The sequence below is a fragment of the Micropterus salmoides genome, unplaced genomic scaffold, assembly GCF_014851395.1.
Source record: "Micropterus salmoides isolate LMB-PRFRI ecotype aquatic unplaced genomic scaffold, ASM1485139v1 Ms_hic_scaffold_13, whole genome shotgun sequence".
NCBI classification, from domain to species: domain Eukaryota; kingdom Metazoa; phylum Chordata; class Actinopteri; order Centrarchiformes; family Centrarchidae; genus Micropterus; species Micropterus salmoides.
Genome location: NW_024040374.1, coordinates 14,107,278 through 14,126,742, shown reverse-complemented (window position 1 = coordinate 14,126,742; position 19,465 = coordinate 14,107,278). Strand labels below are relative to the sequence as shown.

At 40.9% G+C, this 19,465-nt stretch overlaps 1 protein-coding gene across 1 annotated transcript; it reads left to right on the top strand.

The window, feature by feature from the left end:
- The first annotated feature begins 12,251 nt into the window (after positions 1-12,251).
- Positions 12,252-18,956, top strand: hykk.2 (hydroxylysine kinase, tandem duplicate 2). Its single transcript, XM_038715666.1, is given in 6 exon segments — positions 12,252-12,370; positions 13,083-13,391; positions 14,698-14,730; positions 14,733-14,839; positions 17,302-17,482; positions 17,639-18,956. Coding segments are annotated over 5 exon segments (1,068 nt in total). The 5' UTR covers positions 12,252-12,370; positions 13,083-13,087; the 3' UTR covers positions 18,082-18,956.
- The last annotated feature ends 509 nt before the right edge of the window (positions 18,957-19,465 follow it).

The following is a 19,465-nucleotide window of genomic DNA, read 5'->3' as shown; positions in this document are numbered from 1 at the left end:
AATCTGAAAATCTCGCTCGGCCAGCTGTTTGTTTACAACTAGCCAGGTTAGTTATTGATATGCCGGTTGATTAAAAAAACGCATTGTGCGGTTTTTACTCACACTAAACACTGTAGCAACACGTCCACAGACAGCAGCTGGACAGCACTTTGTGTACGAACATTTATATGAGTCACAAGTACACAGAAGTGCTAATAATCAGTATAAACTACAGCTTTCAATCGGGCTCAACATACTCAGAGTTGACTGAACTTGTGCTGCATTACATTTACCTCGGAAGTCGGAGGTCAGAGCTGGCAATGACGTCACACCCGAGTTGACGGCGTTCAAGTTAACAAATCTGAAAATCTCGCTCGGCCAGCTGTTTGTTTACAACTTGCCAGGTTAGTTATTGATACGCCGGTTGATTAAAAAAACGCATTGTGCGGTTTTTACTCACACTAAACACTGTAGCAACACGTCCACAGACAGCAGCTGGACAGCACTTTGTGTACGAACATTTATATGAGTCACAAGTACACAGAAGTGCTAATAATCAGTATAAACTACAGCTTTCACGAACTGTTGATACCCTGACAGCCATCTTGGATCACGAAGTCGGGGTAGTGTAGTTGTCCCGACTTTCCGAGTCGGAAATCCGACTTCAGGGGGCGTTCCAGTTGAAAGTTCCAACTGGGAATGTCAAATGTCTAATGGAACGCTTTGTTTTAGTGTAGTCTTGTCTCCTGTTTGGTCCTGTCTCTGTCCGTGCCCTGATTTTGCTGTCTTTCCATGTTTTGTGTTTTACTTTGGTAGATCTGTCCTTGTGTGTTCCTGTGAACTTTACTTCCTGTTTTAGTTTGGTAATCCTCTGTACCAGTTGTCTAGCTTTGTCTCTACCTGATGTATTTCTGTGCTTCCCTCCCTGCTCGTTTACCAGTATTTATTGTCCTCAGTTGTCTTCAGTCCTTGTCACATCCTTGCGTCATACAGTATGTTGAGTGTTCTCCCGTGCTCTGGTCTCTGTGTTTTTGGATAGTACTTTGTTCCTTGTTTTTGGATTTTGACTATGGATTATGTTTCTGCTGGAATTACTTTTGTTTGGACTCTCACCTCAAGCTCCCATGGAAGCCTGTAAGTCTCGTGTTGTCTGCATTTGGGTCCACACCTCAGTCTGCACTTAGCTTACCCACGACAAATTCCTAATTCTGTCTGAACAAGCCATGTTGTTCCACCGGTTGCTTCTCATACTTCTACACATCCTCACTGATGAACATCATGATCTAAATTAGTATTCTACCATCATGTGCTGTGCAGCTACACAATTACAGTGTCATCTACAGGTGCTGGTCATATAATTAGAATATCATCAAAAAGTTGATTTATTTCAGTAATTCCATTCAAGAAGTGAAACTTGTATAATGTATACATTCATTCCACACAGACTGATATATTTCAAGTGTTCATTCCTTTTAATTTTGATGATTATAACTGACAACTAATGAAAACCCCTAAATCAGTATCTCAGAAAATTTAAATATTGTGAAAAGGTTCAATATTGAAGACACCTGGTGCCACACTCTAATCAGCTAATTAACTCAAAACACCTGCAAAGGCCTTTAAATGGTCTCTCAGTCTAGTTCTGTAGGCTACACAATCATGGGGATAACTGCTGACTTGACAGCTGTCCAAAAGACAACCATTGACACCTTGCACAAGGAGGGCAAGACACAAAAGGTCATTGCTAAAAACGCTGGCTGTTCACAGAGCTCTGTGTCCAAGCACATTAATAGAGAGGCGAAGGGAAGGAAAAGATGTGGTAGAAAAAAGTGTGCAAGCAATAGGGATAACCGCACCCTGGAGAGGATTGTGAAACAAAACCCATTCAAAAATGTGGGGGAGATTCACAAAGAGTGATTACTTTACGCTTTAATTACTTTTTTAATGAAATGTATGGGGTTGATTGTTATGTTGTATGTATGATGCTTTGGCAATATTGTTGTTACATATTCATGCCAATAAAGCTAATTTAAATTGAACTGAGTGAACTGCAGCTGGAGTCAGTGCTTCAAGAACCACCACGCACAGACGTATGCAAGACATGGGTTTCAGCTGTCGCTTTCCATGTCAAGCCACTCTTGAACAAGACAGCGTCAGAAGCGTCTCGCCTACGCTAAAGACAAAAAGGACTGAACTGCTGCTGAGTGGTCCAAAGTTGTGTTCTCTGATGAAAGTAAATTTTGCATTTCCTTTTGAAATCAAGGTCCCAGAGTCTGTCTGAAGAGAGGAGAGGCACAGAATCCACGTTGCTTGAAGTCCAGTGTAAAGTTTCCACAGTCAATGATGGTTTGGGGTGCCATGTCATTTGCTGGTGTTGGTCCACTGTGTTTTCTGAGGTCCAAGGTCAACGCAGCAGTCTACCAGGAAGTTTTGGAGCACTTCATGCTTCCTGCTGCTGACCAACTTTATGGAGATGCAGATTTCATTTTCCAGGACTTGGCACCTGCACACAGTGCCAAAGCTACCAGTACCTGGTTTAAGGACCATGGTATCCCTGTTCCTAATTGGCCAGCAAACTCGCCTGACCTTAACCCTATAGAAAATCTATGGGGTATTGTAAAGAGGAAGATGTGATACGTAAGACCCAACAATGCAGAAGAGCTGAAGGCCACTATCAGAGCAACCTGGGCTCTAATAACACCTGAGCTGTGCCACAGCCTGATCGACTCCATGCCACGCCGCATTGCTGCAGTAATTCAGGCAAAAGGAGCCCCAACTAAGTATTGCTAGTTGTTAGTGCTATACATGCTCATACTTTTCATGTTCATACTTTTCAGTTGGCCAACATTTCTAAAAATCCTTTTTTGTATTGGTCTTAAGTAATCTAATTTTTGGAGATACTGAATTTGGGATTTTCACTGTCAGTTTTAATCATCGCAATTGAATGAAATAAATATTTGAAATGTCAGCCTGTGTGTAATGAATGAATATATATTCAAGTTTCACTTTTTGAATGGTATTACTGAAATAAATCAACTTGTTGATGATATTCTAATTATGACCAGCACCTGTATATGGCAAATGTTATACCTGATTAAAAATTAAAGAAGAATATCTGTGGAGAGTGAAAGAAACCCTTCACAGCATTTCTTTTGCATTTTTGTAAAACATGTAAGGCTATTGTATGTTTGTGCTGTTGCCACGCACAGATTGCATGCTTTGAATGCAGATGTGGGTGCAAATTGTGTTTGTTTTTTTAAATCCAACAAGCTCACTAAGCTATAGTAAGCTATGTTGCCTTCTTGTGATGAGTTACATGTAAATTAAGGACATGGAATATAATAACATTGGTTATTGGTGTCTATTGCCATAACAATGACATTAAGAGCTAGAACAACTGTTAGCCCATCGTGATGTTTCCATCACTTACATATACTTAAAATGTTAACATTTTCAGAAAAGATTTAGGGTAATCATCTTGACATCATTTATCTGTAGATATTAAGGATCCACCTGAAGCCTTCAAGGCCTCACTGGTAGATTTTCAATTCAAGAATCTTTCCAATTATATGTCGTTTCTTCCCACAACCTTAGATTCTTCCTCTCGAGTGGAGCACACTAAAAGGGCTTATTTTTCAATTTTCTTGCAATTTTATTAAATTGCCTGGAGTCTCAAAGGCTTTGTGGTAGCAAGGCTGTGTATTTCTAGAATTTTGGCCAGTATGCACCTTTTGTTCTATCTGAAGGCTCTCCATTTAGTAGCCAGCCAGAAATAGCTCATTCGAGGCAGCATTTTATAAAGAGTTTGAAAGGGGAATATAATTGCCAGATCAGTGCACAGAAATTAAAGACACACTCAGGTGGGTAAAGAGGAAGGAGGCAGGATAAACTGAAGATAACAGCTATGATAGGCTGGCTCCATCTGTGGTTGTCAGTCTTAGACTGCCAATGCATTCATGGCCACTAAACCTCAGGCACAGGCAGTCTGCGCCATGTGGTATCTGTGATAAGAAAATGAAGATCACTGAAATGTGCATGACATTAATGTACTCCTAGACAGATGCACACATCTGCCCAAGTTGAAAAACATCCCCATTCAGATCACAAGATGTACACACAAACACGATAAAACAATATATTTATTCATTGTGCCGAAGGATCACAAATATAATCCATCTTGTAATATGCTGTTTACTGAAAGCAAACATGCAAACATATACAGGCAGAAGGGCTGACATTATCCTCCTCATGGACTCTAATGGAAAGTTCCTGGATGAAATGACCTTATTCCCAAGGCACAGAACGGAGAAGATCTGGTGCCCCAATACCAGGAGAGCCCTGGAGCTGTTAACAGTGCCTGAACTAGGCTCACCTAGCCACATCATCATTCATACAGGCACCAACGACTTAAGGTCCTGACAGGACAGACTGGCGGACTCCCGGGGGAGTTACATTGAGCAAGCCTCCACCAATTTCCCTACCAGCAAGACAGTCATATCTACGCTGCTGCTCAGGAGAGACTTCCACCCCCACACCATTAACAGTGAGTGAATATCAGCCTATCTAGGGACTGTGCCCTCAAACCCAACATACACCTACACAGAAATGCAGTCCCCACCCTTGCTAGGACCCTGAAGGATGTTCCTCTTGGAAGGAGCCTCACTACCACTCCAAGTGGTAACCACACAACACAGACCCCACGTAGACCTTCAAGACCATCCAGACCTCCACCATGCATCCACCCCCGGCTGTCAGAGAGGACAGCCAGGTCACCAAATCCACCGCGTCATCAACATCACAACCCACAGCCAACACAACACTGGCCTCTGATACCCAGCCAGAGAGCCCCCCCAGGCTAGAGGTCCTATAACCCCCCATCCCAACGGCAGAACCAAGACTACAGAAACAGCAGCCTATTGGACTGAACTATGCTGCAGCTGTGAGAAGAGCCCCACCACCCTCTGGTGAACTCAAAGACATATTAGACATGCTAAACCTGCTCTGCTTTCGCTTCATATAGCTACATGGTGGAAGAGCAGAGAAGACATCATAATAATCCATAGTTTGGCATGTTGGATATCATTTTAAACGAATAGTAATATAAGGACAATTCTTAACAGTATTTCACACATGAAACACTCTAAAATGTCAAAGTTTAATATTTTATTCATTTACCTACAATACTACTTTCCTCTTTTTACACTTTTTTTCTTTTTGTTTGTTACTAGTAGTATTTTTTAATATCTAGTTTATTATTTTTTTTAAGTAATCTGTTCAATAATTTTGTCAATTTTTTGAACAGATTACTTTATTCTTGAGGAGGAAGTTAACCATTATAAAACCATGGGAAATGTATTTTTTGTGGGGACTTGAACGCTCGAACAGGGGAAAGAGCTGACACTATGAACACCCAGGGAGACAAACACTTACCTGGAAGCTTCTGCTTCCCCCTCCCTGAATGTCCTACTAAAAAGAGCTTTGACAAGCTTACTAATACAAGCGGTATGCAGCTTTTACAGCTCTGCCGTACACTGGGTCTGTACATAGTCAATGGCAGGCTATGAGGGGACTCTCTGGGTCACTACACTTACAGCTCAGCTACAGATCACTATCTGAAAAGGGCTCAGTCTACGTCTGGAGCCCCTAGTGCCTGAACTTTTTAACAGCACATATACAGATGGACCCCTGACAGCAAGGGGGCATACCAAAAGGCACTTGAAGATCACAACATACGTGATTTAACTCATTTATTTCTAACTGAAACATTTCCCGAGAATAATTCTGGTGTAAATTCTGCTGTGGACAAAATCAATTCAATATTTCATCATTTGGCTTTATTGTCTAATTTGAAAGCCTCCAAACCAAAATCTCAACAAATGAACAGTAACGAATGGTTTGACACTGTTGTGAACTCAACCAGACTCACTCCAAAGAAAGGAAAGAAGGTCAGATGGTGTCAAAAGAGGGAGGGAAATTTTCCTTCCCGAGAGTTGACCTTTTCACATGCAAAAACCAGAGACATCGCCTGGTGTTTGGTAGGGTCCGGCAGAGACTCAATCAGACAATGCATCGCTTAAGGATTGTGTATTCAAAGAGCCTTAGTGAACCTCCCTAGCCGTAAAGGTGTCACTAGAGACATTCAACAGGACAGCAAAAGGGGCTATCTGACCCCTTTCTCCCTCCCGCAGGTCACCTCCGGCCTCAACCTGACTCCTTTCTTTCCACAGAACGGCTGAGCCATAAACCACCATTTCCTTCTCTCTTAGCCATGTGCCAATGTGATAAGCAAGAGAGGAGACCATAACAACCTGTTTCCTCGAACCAACAAAGGTTCCATTATAACTGTTTGTTCTGTTTAAATAATAACCTTGCTAAGTGAGCAGTGGCGTTTGCCTCTGAGTTTAGTAAGAAATGGCCCCGTTGTTATCCTTTTAGTGATGTTTGAAAACTAGCAGAGCCATAAGAAAGTAATCTTGAAGAGTTCCCTAACCTCTTTCTGTTTTGTCTTAATACGTCCGTGTTATTCCCTAGTAATCACTGTCTGTTTAGTATTAACTAATGCTTTAGTTAAATGTTTCATATACAATTTCCTACTAAAACATCCATTGATACGCCTGTGTGTGTGTATCACCAGCCTCTCAGTTAAAGTGATAAATCTCACAGTGGAATGTCTACCTGTCTAGGGGACAGGAAAGGTATAACACACGTGTTTAAAACTCGGCTTACACTGACAGTGATCGCTAAGTATCTATCACCATGTAATTGTATAACCGAAATTTTGCTGCCACGCTTACATCTTAATTGTCTCTTGAGTTAAAACAAGTAACCATCAAGTTTATACTGAGGACATGTAGTTAAGCTTTGTTACGTTTTATATAACCATTATAACCTTTTCCCCTAGTATTTAGCCTTGTTTTACTTGTCTTTATCCGAATGTTTAGAACTGAGTATTTTTCAAATGTCGATATTGTGGAGAGAGAGATTAAAGGAAAATATGCGCAATGTATATTTCTTTATCCCAAAAGAAAGTTAACACCTTTGGGGTGACTTCCCCTGAGATACCCACTCCCAGGGCCTCGCGAACCTACGGCGAATGTGTGAGTTTATTTGATTTTGTTGTTGCAACCTCATCCGATCGTTTTGAACAGCTTTGGACCAGAAACTCAGAAGCCGTTCATTTATGGCCTTGAATGAACGAAACCACGGCTCTAACGACAGAACCCGGAGTGGGTTCCGCTGAGCTATAGCGACACCAAACGAACTGAGATCAGAGTGAAAGCCTGGGCTGACGGCCCGTTGCTGCAAGCGCTTCCCACAAAGGACTCCGGAACAAATCCACCGGTTTCGAACTCAACTCGAAAACGCCACTGGGGTTTGGGCCAGAACCAACTCCACAAGCCAACCGGCAGTCGAGCCTTGCTACAGGAACTGCGGGCAACGGTAGGGCAAAACAAACCACACTCTGTGAATCGTTGGTGTTCTCTAGTTGGCTCCATCTACAGTTAATAAATCCCTAGATTAGTCAAACTAAATATGCAACATAATTTCGGTCATTCGTTCCCTCGTACTCCTAGAATTCTCTCCCTCTACAATATAAACTGAAATTCAATCGAGCCTAACATACCCTGTTCATTACCTCCTGGTTGTCATGTTGACTGTTGTCCCTGTAATATTACCACATTTACCCCACTGTTGTACTCTCTTTTGTTAGTAAATAAATTCATCTTGAGCACAGTGATGTTGTGTGTGTGTTATTAAGAATCTAGTCCCTATACATAGAACTCACCCTCAGATTTGAGATTGACTGATTGACTAGAGTTTACGATTTCAGAATAACTGAACCATTAACAACTAACGAATTACCAGAAATTCGTGTAATTGAGACCTAAAGCCTTGGGCGGACAAGCAAATCTTTAGGTGGTGCTCCTAGTTTCGAGGCATGAATTAATATTCCTGGAAATATTAATTTTCATAACTGTGTTAAAATTATACGTAGCTTAGACCTGCTACAACACTGAATGCAAAAACCCAAGGAAAACTTAAACGAAATTATCAAATGAATAGCATAGGGAGCCAGATAACCACAACATATGCTGTCAATAAGAGGCCACTCTGAAACAATACAAGTATACCCTAAAAACAAAGAAAGAACAACACAGCAAGCACCAGCTCTGTGAAACTGATGAATCATTAGAGTCCCATCTGGGAGAAATGGAACAACCTAAACAAAACCCAGCACGATGAATTGGTGATCCAAGATGGAAATACTTGGATTAATCACTTTAGTGAATTATACAGTAATATTACAAAAACTTATGATCAGTACAAGATATTCATGAAATGGAACAGAACAAGAATTAACAGAAGTCATCCAGTCCCTGAAAGGAAAAAGGCTTGTAGTATTGATGGAATCCTCAACGAATTTGTATTGAAATACTCGGACCATAAAATCAGATTGGCTATACTAAAACTATTCAATACTATTCTATCAACTGGAACTTTTCCAGACATCTGGAACAAAGGTTTAATAACCCCAATTCATAAATCCGGAGATAAAAATGATCCAAATAACTACAGAGGAATATGTGTATCCAGTAACCTGGGAAAAATATTCTGCAACATCATTAATAAACAATTTGTCAACTTTCTTGATGAACACAATATTCTGCATGAATGCCAAATTATTTTGTTACCAAATTGCGCACAGCGGACCATATATTTACCCTCCAGACTCTAATTGATCAAGAATTAAACATTAAGAAAACAAAAGTGTATGCCTGTTTTGTTGACTTCCAAAAAGCCTTTAATTCCATCTGGCACGGTTGAGAATTATTTTAGAACATTACAGCCTAAATTGTTATCATTAATTGTTAGATCGAAGGTGGTCTGCATTGGCATCATTTAAAGTATTATTTTAGAGTGTAAAGTTAAGATTACAGTGTCAAAACTCTATAGCTATTGTCATCATTTAGAGTGTTATTTTATAGTGTAAAGTTAAGATCACAACGCTGAAACTCTATAGCTCTGAGAGTGTGTGGTCCTCTCTGTGTCTAGCTGCGAGGAGGCAGTAACAGTAGCACATGCGTGTGTAAGCAGGCATGTGTGCTCTGGGAGCAGAGTGAGCACAGCAAGGCATCATCAAAAACACCAGCAAAGGAAAATGTAGAAGCAGAATTAGTGAAAATTGTGTTACAAAACATATATCAATACAGTAAGAATGTCCTGTCTATAGCGAACAGTACAAGAGACACCAGCTTATTCCACAAAGTCAGGTTTTTGGTTAAAATAGCATGATCAGGGGAGGGCATGCCTAGGACACAGAGAGGGGGAGCATTGCAGACAAAAAGTTAGACATCAGTCAAGAAACAGTCATCAGTGATTATCCTTAATAATCACTGTTAATCATTTTAATCAGTTTTATTATCTTTAATCAGTTACTTTAATCAATAGGTAATCATTCTTAAATCATCATTTTTAATCATTTTATTAATCATTAATCAGTCTTAATCATTTTCTTTTTACCTAGATGTGCTTCGGTTTTTATTTATAAGTAGTGAACTGTAGTCATGAACACAGAAACAAGCTCGCTGTGGTTAGATTCTCGAGTGGGAGGAATGACTGCAGGAAGGTGGTTTGCCTTGTCCAGCTGTCATCTACTGTAGATTATGACCATAGGAGAGGCTGCAGGTGTGCAAGATCTGCTGACACTGTGACAGTGCATGCTTCGTTCTGCTGTTATCTACTGTTGTGATTACATGAGGAACTGCTGATGTGTTAATCTGCTAATATTAAGACTACATGCTTAATTACTGATCAAGGGGTTTCATTGTGAACTTCCAACCTCTGGTTATTATAGCCAGTGTGAGCTTTGAGTGAACTTGCTGAAGGAATTCATGCTTTGCAAAAACATGACCAAAAAAATGTCAGATGCTTAGTAAAAACACGACAGACAGATAATAAGCAGAAAGCAGCCAGCATAACATCAAGAATGCTGTAAGAAACCAAGCATTAATGAAAAATGTAACTTTACTTATGTTATTCTTATATTAATTGTTTAAAAAATACAATTGTGTGTCAAATTAAGCATGCGTAACCTTTAAAAATACTGTGTTAATTGGTAAAAACAACACAATAACAGAAGAAAAGAAGTTCATCATGAGGAAAGGAGGGGGCAAACCAGCCCAGAAGAGATATATATAAAACTGTCTGCAGACCATAGGATTGACTTCATCCTCCGACCTGCTGGGATGTTGTACGGGTTTATGTGTCCTGTTTTGGAATAAACTCTTTTTGCACCGACTCTTGACCGTCTCCAGATAAGTTTTTGATTGCAAATTTATTGACTATAATAGAAAGCTAATGGAGTATTTTTTGACAAAGTTTATTAAGTGCAAATCTTTCAGTAACCTTATGTCATTTCTTCAAACTGATTAGAATGACCTGTGTTGTGGATGTTAAAGCCAAAGCTAAAAGTTGCGTTGATTTTTGCTTTAACCATAAAAACAATCCCTAATCTTAACAAATTATTAGTTGCCTATATTTAAAGCTGCACCAATAAATATTTTTTTATCAACAATATAAAATTATTAAAATGGCATAGTGTGGCATTTCTTATCTACACAGCAACATTTGTTTTTATCAGGACTAGGTGCAGTCCAGGACTATGAGCAAATGTCAGAATACTGACTGTAACTCGCAGTCTGCTTGTTAAATGATCCACGCCAAATGGAGGAACATGCAGGCATAAAAAACATCTCATGCCATTGCTGACCAGTTGGAAACTGTGTAACATATAGCGAAGGCGTATATGAATCCACAGTCTCAGGGGAAGTTAAAAGTTTGGATTAGAAATTAGAATAATAAATGAATTCAGATCTCTTTGAAAGTTTAAAAAAACTTACAAGAGTTCAGGGGAAAAAAGTTGGCTGCTATATTACATATACATATGCAATGATCATTGCTGGGTACTATGTAAATGACTGTCTCTGACTGTTTCTATTTGATCATGTGACAAGACGACAGGACTAGCACAATCTGGCCAGTAGACTAGACCACACATGCAAACTGGAAGTCGATGCTATTCACACATAAAAAGTAGTTATAAGAAGAGACAGGAGAGAAAAGAACAGGAGGAGAGGGTCGCAAAGCTCCCACATTACATTGTTTTGGATTACGGAGGACATTGTCAAAGATCTCGCTCAATGCAGGCTCGTCGGATGCCATTCAAACAGGTGAGTAACTTTACAAGTACTTTTTCAGCTTGGATTTGATGTGGCTGCCATGCCGTTGTTTTACAGGCTGTTATCATTTCGTGGTCAGGTGGGTCGCCACTGAGTAGGCCTACCTGTTTAATTGTGTGGATGTGCGTGACTGTGTGCGCCTGGCCTGTTTCCAGAACATGGTGTTGTTTTATAAGTTGGCCACTTGTCTTTCTTATTCACCACCATAATGTCTTGCCTCTCTGTCGAAGAGGAAAGTGGTTGTTGTGATTCGGGAAGTTATTGTACTGAAGTTGCCCGAAAAAGTCTGCGTCTTTTCAGCACTGTGGACACCTCCTGTACTCAGCTGTTTCTAGTGACGTTTCAGGATTTTGACAATGAAAGCACCGGCCATGCTCCTTATAACTTTCTCTTTGACTTATGTACTTTGCAAATACAAAAGTCTAGGTGACACAATCTGATTCTAAAATCCATCACACGATGGTACTCAACTTTAGACTGCTGCGTCCAGGCGCACACAACACAGCTGCTGCAGCAGCGTGTGTGTGTTGGAGAGAGACGCACACAAAGAGAACTGTTGAATTTAATACGTTAATATGGAAATAATAAATCAATTTAAGGAGCTGCATCTAATCGTATCATTGTTAAAACATGGCAAAATGAGGAAAAAGGTACATACATTTGCCAATATAGTGTTCCTTTTAGACACAAACGCAGTGTGTGTTTGCACACGCATTTTATTTTAATTCTGTGCCGATTTGCTACCTACTGCCCCGAAATTCGCTTGTTCTTTTGCATCCAGCTCTCTTACCGTCGAAATTAGTAACCGGAAGTTATATTTTTCATGATTTGACACTAGTACTAGACCCTATGTGCTAGACATACACATTTTGTATGCTGTGAAAAGATCTGATTAATTACAATACACTATGGATTCTCCCTAAAATACGAACTATAATCTCGCTTTGTGTTACTGTCAAAACCTACAATCTTCAACATTTTACACTAATAAGTTGTATTTTGAAAAATCCTACCGGAAGCAGCTTTTTTTTTTTTTTTTTTTACAGACTTCATGAGTTAGTAGGACGTCTTCGGTGCTCACACCATGTAACTGTTAACGTTACCTGTTATTCCGTTTTACACATACAGTCTATGGTTTTACACAGCCTGAGGTGGGTCTACTGACATGTGAATAGTGTTGTCTGTTATTATTAGACATCGTGGCTGTTATTTCATGTAGCTAATGATAGCTAGCGTAACGTTAGCGATATCTCATACAATTGAACACAAGAACGTCACTCAACTAAAGCCACCAAGCTAACTTTACAGTCATGGGATCAACTCATAAAATAGGGGAAATGCTCTGCATAGATTTTATTGTTTATAACTTTTAACACTCAAACTGTCACATGATTTATCAAAACCGCTGTGCTCAGCGTTGTGTGTGTGTAACGTTAGTAAAGTATGTCTGCAGATTATGGCGACATTATGTTTCTCTCGCGTGTTATCACCGTCATTAATAAAGGCAGAAGAATGAAAGATTAGTTTGACTCCAGCGTGTACACGTTGCAAGAAAGTACCGTATAGTATAGCATTTAAACAATTGTCAGTGCATGTGAAAAACATTTTTGAAGGAACTGAAACTTATAGGAAGTTGGGCTGCCGCCAACTTTAATTTTCCAGATTCAGTCATTAATCTTTCTGTATATGAGATACCAGAAAATAAGGGCAAATGCCCATCACAGGTTCCCCGAATTCAATTAATTTGTTGTTGCTCTAAGACACTTTTTGGCAGTTTCATTAGAAAGTGGGTTAGTTTGGATGCTTTTGTTTGGTATGTCTCTGCAACATCTTTTTTGCTGATAGCATGTTATTTTCATTCAGCAATCATGTCAGTGAAGCATTCCAAGCCCAACTTGAGCCAGTCTCAGGTGGTTGAGTTGGTGAAGAGACTCTTCAGGCTGACGCCATCAGAAATTCGCTCGCTGCCAAGCTACGATGACCAGAACTTCTGTGTGACAGCAGTGGAGGGTGGCAAGTATGTCCTGAAGATAATGAACTCAGAGGACAGTAAGAACCCCACCCTGTTTGAGGTGCAGACCTATGCCATGTCCTTTCTGCACCAAAATGGACTTCCTGCCCAAACAGCCCTGCCCACCACCTCTGGACAGCTCATGAGCCTGGAAGAAATAGGTATGAGACCAGTCACACATTTACCTAAGGAATAACAATAAGATGTAGAGGTTATACGCTATTTCCAGAAAATTGCATCTATATAGCCTAGAGCAGTGGTCGGCAATTGGCGGCCCGTGGGCCAGAACTGTCCCGCCAACAATAATATCTGGCCCGCAGCCAGATTGCTTTGATAGCAGAAAAAAAAATATATAAATTGATAGATCTATTTCAGCACTAGTCTATCATGACAGCTACAATTACTCACATAATCACTTCCTTTAAGTGATTGTGGCTCAAAATAAAAGTGCGAGAACATTTTTTGCAACAATGCTCACCTAATTTTTCTTAGTAATCTAGCTTTACATAACTCAGAACCTCACCCTACAGCCCAGCTACCTGTTTTCTCTGCCAGCAGCCCTAACCGGCACGAGATCAGTGTTGTGCCGAGTTCTGCATGCACCTCGTGTGAGTTAACACTCACAGTTACTGAGAAAGGAAGTGGATGCAAATCTCAGCAGGTAGCCTAAAACATCTATTCTGCCAATAATGTATCTACCTCTTAAAGTCCGTTCCAGACACTTTGCACGTAGATAAAATGCAGTTTTCAGCACATATTGTTGCTGAATTTCAAAGAAATGCCACTTCTACTAAGGGTAATAAAATACTGATGACTCTAAATGTTCAAAAAATGATCATCACCAAGAATAAGAACCCCACAATGAATAGTATATCGTTTTTTAAATACTGCTTGGAGGTGCATGCAATTCTCGGCGGGCATGCAGAACGCTCTAATCTAACATGCTATGTATGCAGAAACCAATACCTGCTTATTATTGCTATCACATAAATAATTTTGCTCACCTAAAACACAGGAGCACGGGCTTCATGAACTGTCTGTTAGTACAATTAACCGCACACAAAGCAATATTATTCATCTGGTATTTGCATGATAAAAGGAACAAACACGGCTGAGAAGTCAATTTCAGTGGCTGGAAATAGCTGGTAACAGCTAACAGACAGACAGCAAGGCAGCGAGGGGATTGTGGCTGTGGCCGTGCAGTCAATCCAAACCCATGATTTGGGGGGGGGTCAAACCCCACAATAGAAACACTTATCTCAACCATTTTGACTCACAGAATTTTTGGACTTGCAAAACTATTTCACTTCCCAAGCTTAGTAGCTTAATTTAATCAAAGAGGACAGATTAGCAATCAAAACTTTACCTTCATATGTGTGCGCTTGATTAAGGCAAGCCATAATATACAGGTCAGGCTAAGAGTGAGGTAAATGGCTCCAATACTAACTCTGTCTTTTCCTTTGGCAGATTGTGGCTACGGCTGTCAGAAGTATCTGGTGCGGCTTTGACTTATTTGCCTGGAACCACTATTTCAAAGGCACCGTTAACACCACAGTTACTGTTTGAAACTGGCAAGACAGCAGCCCGAATGGACAAAATCCTACAAGAGGTATAATGGGCCCCCCCCGGGGAAACTTGTAGATCATTTACTTTGTTTTGTGATGTCATTCATTGGTGTTGTTTTGAGTCATGCATTTACTATCATTATTTCATTGTCACCCATTTCTGCATTATTTTTTATTTGAATTCAGATATATATATACACATACACACTTCATCTACCGGGATTTAATCTCATCCGCGCGGGTCGCGAAAGGGAACACGGGGAGGCGGACTCTGTTTCTATATAAACGAAGGTTGGTGCACAGATGTCACAGTGTTGAAGAAATCATGCAGCCCTCACCTAGAGACATTATTTATAAACTGTAAACCGTTTTATTCCCCGAGGGAGTTTTCCTCGTTTGTTCTGGTCGCTGTTTACATTCCACCTCAGGCCTGTGTTATTGAGGCGTTACTACACGTGGCAGACCAGATAACTAACGTGGAGAAAAAACATCCAGATTCTCTCACTGGACCACTGCTACACAACATTAAAGGACGCCTATCGCTCTGTTCCCCGTGCAGCCTTGGGACTCTCAGATCACTCTGGTTCATCTTCTCCCGACACACAGGCAAAAACTGAAATCTGCTAAACCTGTTGTAAAGACTGAAAAGATGGACCGACGAGTCAAAGCTGGAGTTACAGGCCTGCTTTGACTGCACTGACTGGAGTGTTTTTGAGGCTGCAGCCACTGACCTGGACAAGCTAACTGACACTGTGACATCTTGCATCAGTTTTTGTGAGGACATGTGTGTGCCGACTAAAATCTTTCTCACATACAACAACCAAAAACCTTGGTTCACAGGTCTGTGGATGATGCTATCAACTTGGGTCTGCATCACATCCTGCAACACTTCGACTCTCCTGGGACATATGCAAGGATCCTGTTCATGGACTTCAGCTCGGCGTTAAACACCATCATCCCGGACATCCTCAACACCAAACTCACCCTGCTCACTGTGCCAGCCTCCACCTGTCAGTGGATCACAGACTTCCTGACTGACCAGAGTCAGCAGGTGAGGCTGCATCACATCCAGCACCCGGACTGTCATCACTGGCGCCCCCTAGGGGGGTGTGTGCTCTCCCCACTGCTCTTCTCCCTCTACACCAACGACTGCACCTCAGGAGACCCATCTGTCAAACTCCTGAAGTTCGCTGACGACACAACGGCCTCATCCGGGACGGTGACGAGTCGGCCTACAGACGGGAAGGTGATCAGCTGGCTCTCTGGTGCAGTCAGAACAACCTGGAGCTTAACACGCTCAAAACTGTGGAGATGACCGTGGACTTCAGGAGGAGCCCCCCCACTCTGCCCCCCATCACCATACTCAACAGCCCCGTGTCTGCTGTGGAATCCTTCAGGTTTCTGGGTTCCATTATATCCCAGGACCTGAAGTGGGAGCTCAGGAAGCTCAACCTGCCTATCTAGTTCTACACAGCCATCATCCAGTCTGTTATCTGCACCTCCATCACTGTCTGGTTTGGATCTGCCACCAAAAAGGACAAGAGCAGACTACAACGTACAGTCAGGACGGCAGAAAAAATAATCGGTGCCAAGCTGCCCCCCATTCAGGACTACATTTCCAGAGTCAGGAAACGGGCAGGAAACATCACTGCAGATCCATCTCACCCCGGACACAACCTGTTCCTCCCCTCTGGTAGGCGCTACAGAGCACTGTACGCCAAAACCAACAGACTCAGAAGCAGTTTCTTCCCACAAGCCATCACTCTGATGAACAGCTGATTTCTGACTCACAGTGTCAGGAACAATTCCTGTGCAATAACCCAGTAACTCTGTCTCTAATCAGCCACCGGGTTTACTGGTTACCACTTATTATTTATTTATTTTCCATTCTCTATTTCAGTGCTGTTCATACTATGTCATTGTATATACTGTATACCAATACACCTACCTCGGGTCATAAGGTCATAGGTCTTATTTATTTTTTCCAGCATCCTTTGCACTATGCTCCATCACACTGTGTACATGGATGCATGTATGTGTATGTGTACCTGTATATTATATCCACCTTCAACATGTACATAATGAGAATAGTTTTCTCTTGCATCCTTTGCACTCTGAAACACTGCACTATTTGTCAATATGTCTATATTGTTGTGTTCATAGTGTGTATATTGGTGTTGCCTATACTGTAGTTTGTGTCTGATTTTATTTTATTATTGTTTTATTATTGTTATGGTATTTTTGTATGAGTAAGCACATCATGAGCAATGTACAATCCTGAGTCAAATTCCTCGTATGTGTACACATACTTGGCAATAAAGCTGATTCTGATATGTATTTATGTGTATCTAATAAAGCCTAGTATAGCACTAGCCCTTCATTGCTCATTAAATGTAAAGCTATACCTGTGGAACTGCTAAGCAATCTTCCTTTTACTTATGTCTTCTTTATGCATTTCTTCTGCCTTCCTCATATGTGTAATATTATTGTTTTGTTTTTCTTTCAGATGGAGCACCCTCATCTAAGCGTGCTGCAGAGAGAGAAGTTCATATGGAGTCTGTCAAATGTTCCCCTCTTGGAAGCATACATCAATTTATTTGATGGAGATCCTCTTCATGAGGTCGTGAATTCTGTCATTCATCAGTACAAGACCTCTGTGATCCCCAAGCGCTCCGATTTCCGCAAGTGTGAGTATAATATTTACTCATGAGTTTCTCTCCACCACATGTATATTATACATGGCCGCAAATATACGATCAGCAAAGACTGGATTTGCCATTGAATACGTGAGTGATAATGTATTTTGGTTCCTATGAACAACAGCATTTTCTTTCCTTTCTAAGGCGTTAATCACGGTGACTTCAATGACCTCAATGTGCTTGTCCAACCTGATGAGAGTGACAGCCACAGGATTTCTGGCATCCTTGACTTTGGTGACATGAACAGTGGCTACTATATCCATGAGCTAGCCATCGCTATCACGTACATGATGATGGAGCACCCTAAACCCATAGAGGTGGGTGGACCTCTCCTCGCGGGCTGGGAAAGTGTCCTTCCCCTCAATGACGCAGAGAGAGACTGTCTCTATGTGCTGGTGCTGTCCCGCTTCTGCCAGTCGTTGGTTTTAGCGCGTCACGCCGTGACCCTGCATCCGGAAAATGAAGAGTATCTTATGATTTCATCTAGGAAGGGCGTCCATTTTCTCCTTCAACTCTGGGAGCTTGGAAAGGAGCAGGTGGAGAAGGTGTGGTTTCAGAGTGCTGCTCAGTTCAGTGAGAGAAAGTGAGAAATATGTGAGGAATGCCATTCACAGATTTCTACGCACAATAGGGTGATTCCACTGAGCATGTTGTCCAAATCGGCCATAATTTTCTTGAGTTAAAAGCAATACATTGTATTTTCACTGGAAAAAATACGATACATTGCACTCCTGATATTAAGACATATTGAAGTAGGAATACTACACAGTCCTTTCAGGATTTTGGGATGTTGTGATTGCAACTATTAACACAAATTCAACAACTTCCCTTGAATTCAGCGCGACTTGCAATTTTGACCAATCACTGCAAATTTGACCTATCATCGCCATTTCCTGTAAAACGTTGTCATATACCAGCATACTCACTTCCTCCGTCGGTTATATCTACCGTGTCCACTCTAGCATAAGCATTGCAACAGGCAGAGTAGTGTGGTAGGGGGTGTGGGTGCACAAATGGTACAGTGGGAAAAACTTTCTGTTCATAAGACATAAGTTCATAAGATGTTACATAGTGGAACAAATGAACATAATTTGCTGTTGGTCACAGTTGGGAAGGTTCATGTTGCATGAAGGATCTTGTGCCTTGATACGTAAGGATACAGACCTGTGGAAGGTTTGAGTCCTCATGGGATACATGGGTGCCTTGTTTCAAATTTCCCTTTCTGCTGTATGTTTGTTATGGTAATGAGACATGTCTCATCACCATAGGGATAAGGAGACCTGAGCTACTGTACAATACAAACGCAAATTGTACCTGGTTTGTCAAGCAAAAAGATTAAATTAATGCTCAGGTCACATATCAGCGAGATTGCAAAACTATCTTATATGGATTGTTGTACAACCATTTTATAGTTTATACTTTTCCAATTATCTCAATAAAAAAGGACATCTCCTTAAAGAGACTGTTAACTTTTGTTCAATATGTATACTTAAAGTGTGTATGAGTGCGTGGGTGAGAAACATTGTGGTACAACTGTGTTAGTAGTTTTTGACTCTAGTCCATTTCGGAAACAGGCTTCAACATTAGAAGAAAAGCATCATTACACACTATAAATGCATACTGAGAAATTAGATAGAGATAGATGGCGAACCATTAAAAGGGATAACTGGAACTATCTTATGGTATAGTTACATCATATTTACTTTGTTTTCCACTTATCTTATTGACAGTCTCTCTTGAAGCTTGTGTAATTCCTGCTAAGGAAATGGAGATCTTGTGTTTAAACAATAAGCTCTCTGCCCTAGCGTACACAGAAGCAGGTCAACTTATTGAAATACAACCCTAATAATGTCCAAAACTCTGATCTTGGTGACCCTGAGGAAATATTCACACATGCATCATGTTGCTGCAAAAGTTTTCATGTTATAGATGTTAAAGTGCATCACTGTTGTCACCCATTTAAAGTCTCAC